At 49.9% G+C, this 5875-nt stretch overlaps 1 protein-coding gene across 1 annotated transcript; it reads right to left on the bottom strand.

Moving 5' to 3' along the window:
- Window positions 1–688: 688 nt before the first annotated feature.
- On the bottom strand, window positions 689–5235 carry LOC122442526 (multifunctional methyltransferase subunit TRM112-like protein). The gene is made up of 3 exons (XM_043470378.1): window positions 5231–5235; window positions 2880–3117; window positions 689–1250 (listed from the first exon to the last, which is right to left on the bottom strand). Exons 1-3 carry the CDS (start codon window positions 5233–5235, stop codon window positions 870–872), a joined length of 624 nt encoding a protein of 207 aa, XP_043326313.1. The 3' UTR covers window positions 689–869.
- Window positions 5236–5875: the final 640 nt, after the last annotated feature.

The raw sequence follows: 5875 nt of genomic DNA, 5'->3' as shown, positions 1-5875 counted from the left end.
GCTAAGTTGTGTCCCACTACTCGCGACCCCATGGACTGCAGCACACCAGGCCTCGCTGTCCCTCACCACCTCCCAGAATTAGCCCAAGTTCACGTCCATTGAACTGGTGATGCTATCCAACCATCTCATCCTGTGTTGCCCGCTTCTGCCTTCAATCATACCCAGCATCAAGGTCTTTTCCAATGAGTTGGCCGTTTACATCAGGTGGCCAAACTACTGGAGCTTCAACTTTAGTATCAGTCCTTCCAATGAGCATTCAGGGTTGATTTCCTTTAGGATTGACTGGTTTGGGGCTTCCCTGGTGGCTTAGCAGTAAAGAATCTGTCTGCCAATGCAGGAGACAGGAGTTCAATCCCTGAGACAGGAAGATCTCACATGCCATGGAGCAACTAAGTCTGTGTGCCACAACTGTTGAGCTTGTGCCCTAGAGCCGAAGAAGTGCAACTATTGAGCCCATGTGCCGCAACTACTGAAGTCTGCGCGCTCTAGAACTTGTGCTTTGCGACAAGAGAAGCAACTGCAATAAGAAGCCTGTGCACCGCAGTGAGAGAGTAGCCCCCGCTTACCGCAACCAAAGAAGAGCTGGCATAGTAACGATGACCCAGCACAGCCAAAAATAACAAATAAATAATTAAGGGGAAAAAAAGAAGATTGACTGGTTGGATCTCCTGTTCAAGGGACTCTCTTATTTTTTTTTGGTTTTGAACCTTTAATGAGAAAAAAAAATATATAATATCGAGCTCAAAAACACTGTGTGTGGTGTGTCACTGGGTCAAGGGTTAGGGATACACAGGATAGGACTAACAAACAAGATAACGTGTAAACAAAGATTCACACAACCAGAGTGAAAAACCGGCGCCTGGCACAGTTTATGTCTCAGTTTCCTCATCACTCAGCAGCATATTGGGGATCCCACGGCTAATGGGGAACAGACGTCCCGACTCTGGGCATTGCAGGGTGCCCTCCAAGACCTCCACCTCCAGCAGCATGTGGTGCATCTTTCTCAGAAATTCCTCGTTATGCTCATATCCCTGAATCGGCTCTTTAGGCACCTCGATGAGATGCAGTGTGTCCGCAGCCTCCAGAAGCGCCGCCCACTCCACTTTGGGTATCATACGCGCTATGAAGTCGGGGTTGAACTCCACAGGGTTGATGCGGACCTCCGTGGCCTGGAGACGCAGGGGGAAGCCACGGGGCCCCACCCCCCGCACGTGCGAGCTCAGCAGGTTGTCAAGGGACTCTTTAAGAGTCTTCTCCAGCACCAGAGTTCGAAAGCATCAATTCTTTGGCGCTCAGCTTTCTTTATGGTTCAACTCTCACATCCATACATGACCACTGGAAAAACCATAGCTTTGACTAGACGGACCTTTGTTGGCAAAGTGATGTCTTTGCTTTTTAACACCCTGTCTAGGTTTGTCATAGCTTTCCTGCCAAGAAATGATCGTCTTCCAATTTCATGACTGTGATCACCATCCACAGTGCAGTGATTTTAGAGCCCAAGAAGGGGAAATCTGTCACTGCTTCCACCTCTTTCCCTTCTCTGAGAAAGGAGCAAAACCTCCTCCTCAGGAATCAGGACAGAGGGGCCAACGCCAAACTCAAGGCTGAGTGAGGCTGTTCATTTTGGTCACTGGCCTGGCCTCTAGGTCAGATCTTTGGTCAGATACGTGAGTTGCTTCAGTTGTGTCCAACTTTTTACGACCCTATGGACTATAGCCCACCAGGCCCCTCTGTCTATGGGATTCTCCAGGCAAGAATAATGGAGTGGGTTGCCATGCCCTCCTCCAGGGGATCTTCCTGACCCAGGGATTGAACTCATGTCTCTTAAGTCTCCTGCGTTGGCAGGGAGGTTCTTTTCCACTAGCACCACCTGGGAAGCGCTTGGGCAGGTATAACCTTTTTTTAAAAAAATATTTATTTATGGCTATGCTGGGTCTATGTTGCTTTCCACAGTCTTTAGTTGTGGCGCGAGAGCTTCTCACTGCGGTGGCTTCTTTTGTTGCGGAGCACAGGCTCTAGGCACGCAGGCTTCAGTAGTTGTGACTCACTGGCCCTAGAGCTCAGGCTTAGTAGTTGTGGCTCAGGGGTCAAACCCGTGTGTCCTGCTTTGGCAGGCAGATTCTTATTCACTGCGCAACCAGGGAAGTCCCAGGTACAACTTTTAAGAAGCATAGCAGAGATCTGTGGCTAAGACCTTGGGCTTAAAGGCTCAGAGTTCTGGATTCAAGTTCTGACTCCTTCTATTAATGTGTGACCTTTGGTGAGACTCAGCTGGGAGGCAGGACAGCCCACCATCGGCTAGGCTTTGGAACCAGACAGTTTGGTTGCTTATTGGATCTGTGACCTTGAGCAAGTTGCTCCACCCCTCGGAGCCTTAGTTTGGAAATGGGGACACTCCACCTCCTGGCAGTCTGGTTGGGAGGTGCTGGAGACGGAGATGAAGTTCTTATCTCCCAGCTGATCCAAAGGGTTTCAGAAATGTTAGGTTGTTACTGCCATCAACCCTGCTCTGGGGAAACCAGCTTCTGACTGGTTTGGGTGGTGGTTGTCACCTTTGCCCTGATTTGCTACCCACGTGGCTGACGGTAACCAGAGCTTTCATCACACTGACCCCAGGCTTGATGCCTGGGGCCCCACAGGCTCCGTTCTCCCATAGAAGATGGCCCCAATCTGGCCTTCCTCCCCTCCCCAAAGTGTCCTACTGTTTGGTGACACTGCATTGGTGATGTCAGGCTGCCTGGAAATGACCTCTTTCAGCCCTCAGGAATGAAAATACAGAATGCCCTTTGTTAGTGTTTTGAACTCCAGCGGACGTGTCAAATGACAAATGTTTTGGGGTAAGGTTTACACTGGAGGTGATCAAACATTTCCATTCTCACAGTGTCAGCTGGCAAACTGTTTTCTAGCACCATCTGGGCACGTCCTGAGCAATGAATGGCACCCGTCACGGTCCACATTCCACCACCAGTTGGCTCCTTACTGCCTGGGATGGCGGTTGGGATCACTTCAGACTCGGGGTCGGGGGTTGCTGCCACAGAGAACCCCTTCTTCTCTGTGGGGCACTCTGACGATCTGCGGCCAGTGGCTTGGTAGGACCAGACCTTCCCAGCCAGGGCCCTTTGGGAGGCAGCTTCCCTGGCAGTCAGGCATATCTCTGAGTAGACACTGCCCCCTTGAGGCCTCTTCCCACCATGACACCTGGGAGTGCTGGCCTCACACAAAGGGACCTGGGTGACACTTTCCAAGAATCCTCCAAGGGTGTCTTTAAAATTGGCCCCAAATGCAAAAGTCTCTGGAGCACTGGTAGTGTAGTCCTTCTCAACTGGAGAACTTGGAACCTACCTTAGTGCCTTATATTGCCTTCCGGAAGAAATACAACTCAGGGCAATCATCAGAAAACAGGCCCATAGGACTTCCCTGGTGGTCCCGTGGTTGAGAATCCTCCAGCTAATGCAGGGGACACGGGTTTGATCCTTCATCAGGGAAGATCCCACAAGCCCTGGGGAAACTAAGCCCATGTGCCACAACTACTGAGCCCATGTGCCTAGAGCTCTGCTCTGCAACAAGAGAAGCCACCGCGATGGAAGCCCACCCACTGCAACTGGAGAAAGCCCATGGGCAGTGACAAAGACCCAGCGCAGCCAAAGACAAACAAACAAAATACAGTCTTTAAAAAAAAAAAAACAACAGGCACATAGTCATTAGAGATCTATAAGTTGCAAAGAGACAGGGGGAATTCCCTGGTGGTCCAATGGTTGGGGTTTTGTGTGCTCACTGCCCCGGGGCCCGGGGTTCATCCCTGGCTGGGAAACTAGGATACCACAAGCTAGGTGATGAAGACAAACAAAAGAAAACACGACAGAATGTGAAGAGGCAGGGGTTTTAGTGGACTAGGGAGAAGTGTCCTTGCTTTCTAGTAATTTTTGGAATTGAAGATAAGGTTAAGAGTTAAGCAAAATGACTAGCATCAAGGAAAAAGGTAAAGATACCCTGTTGTAAGATTTGAAATTAGATACCAAAATGAGGTGGGAGAAATAAAAGAAAGGATCAATTAACTACAGAAAGGTCAACATGAGCTAGATTGAGAACTAAGCAAGTAAGAAGTGGTGGAGGTGTGGAGACATGGTCCTGTAACTGTCATACTGATGACAGTGTAACAACTGTGCATGCTGTATGTGGCACTTGGGATCTTTAGCTGAGGCAAGCGAACTTTTGGTTGCCACATGTGGGATCTAGTTCTCCAAGCAGGGATCAAACCCAGGCCCCCTGCGTTGGGAGCACGGAGTCTTAGCCACTGGACCAGCAGGGAAGTCCCTGTCAGCGCTTCTTCCTTCCTGCTGGCAGATAAGCACTGTGTGGCAGAGACCCAGGTCCTTTTTGTTCAGACAGAGGCAGGACAAGCCAACTGTCTGCATTCTGCCACAGGACCAGAGCGTGGGCCTGGGTCATGCTGTCCCCTGAGCAGGACAAGTTGTTGTCCAGCATTTAAGAGGAACTGGACTCACGTTCCCAGGCTCTGGGTCCTAGGCAGGTGCTCATTAAATCCCTGAAGCACTCTTTGGAGGTAGTACTTGTGGCTCCGACAGCAGCTAGTCCCCATCAAATATCCGGGTGCTGAGCCTCATTTCCCAGGTGCCTTCAGTCAGTTTAGGCCACATAGCCAGCTCTAGAACATTTGTCTGTGAGAAGTGACGTCTGCCCATTTGGGAGTGAGTCAGTTCAGAGCTGATGTGTCTTCTCCATTTCTTTTACTCCACTGTGGATTCCAGCAGTGAAGCTCTGAAATGTAGGAGGGCTACCACATACTCATCTGTTGTGAGACAACAGAACCTTGATCACATTCAGCCAAGGAGTCTGGTGGCTCAGATAGTAAAGAATCTACCTGCAATGCAGGAGACCCAGGTTCGATTCCTGGGTCGGGAAGATCCCCTCCCTGGAGAAGGGAATGGCTATCCACTCCAGTATTCTTGTCTGGAGAATCCCATTGACAGAGGAGCCTGGCAGGCTAGTCCATGGGGTCACAGAGTCAGACATGACTGAGTGACTAACGAGGAGGTCTGACTGTTAAGGCAGCTAAGGCAAATTGCCCTGATGCGTACAGTACTATTATAATTTCTATTTATGGAGGCCAAGCTAGCTGCCCATGGTCACACAGCTTCTAAGTGGACAGAGCTGGAATTCAAACCCAGACCTGACTTGCATGGCTGGTTTTTATAGAGACTATACCTACCTCATGACAGCCTGTCCCCAAGCACTGCTATCGCATCTGAAATCTTATGAGAATGTTCAGCACGGACAGGGCAGAGGGGCAGTGGGAATAGCCAGGATAACTAGTTAATAGTGAGATCCTGCGATTCTTGTTTGCACTGAGCAGTCACAACAATCAGGTTGCACTTCTGCCAGCTGATGGCTGTTCATGGTGAGCAGAGCGCAATGAAGAAATGACCATGGCTCGCCCACACTTGGCAGAGGGTTTCAACAGGGGACTGGAACCCCAATTCTGTGGATCAGGGACCAATTCCTCCCAATGTTGCTATTTCACTCTCAGCTCTTACCTGCTCATTTCCCAGCTCACAAAGGCAGAGTTGCACACTAGAAGCTTCGGAGTTAAAGACTTGGGCTCAAATTCCTGCTTGGCCACTTACTGGATGTCTAACCTTAGGCAAGTCACTGTGCCTTTCTGAGTCTCAGTTTCCTCATCTGTGAAATGGAGATAGTAATACTAATTCCTCATAGGATGGATTGGAGCATTGGAGGTAATGGATATAAGGCACTAAGCAGTCCCTGGCATGTGGAAGTCTGTTATCACATAGGGCAGGCCCTCTTTTTCCAGGTTAGCATCAGGGGGCTATCAGAGGAGAGGGAATCAGCATAA

Source organism: Cervus canadensis, chromosome 5 (assembly GCF_019320065.1).
Source record: "Cervus canadensis isolate Bull #8, Minnesota chromosome 5, ASM1932006v1, whole genome shotgun sequence".
Lineage (NCBI taxonomy): Eukaryota > Metazoa > Chordata > Mammalia > Artiodactyla > Cervidae > Cervus > Cervus canadensis.
Note: the sequence above shows the minus strand (reverse complement) of the source record. Positions and strands in the feature narration are given on the sequence as shown.

Coding starts and splice junctions, on each gene's coding strand:
- LOC122442526 (XM_043470378.1), bottom strand. Junction 1,251..2,879: donor ACAGTTTGCCAGCTGACACT/GTGAGAATGGAA, acceptor GTGCTGGAGAAG/ACTCTTAAAGAGTCCCTTGA.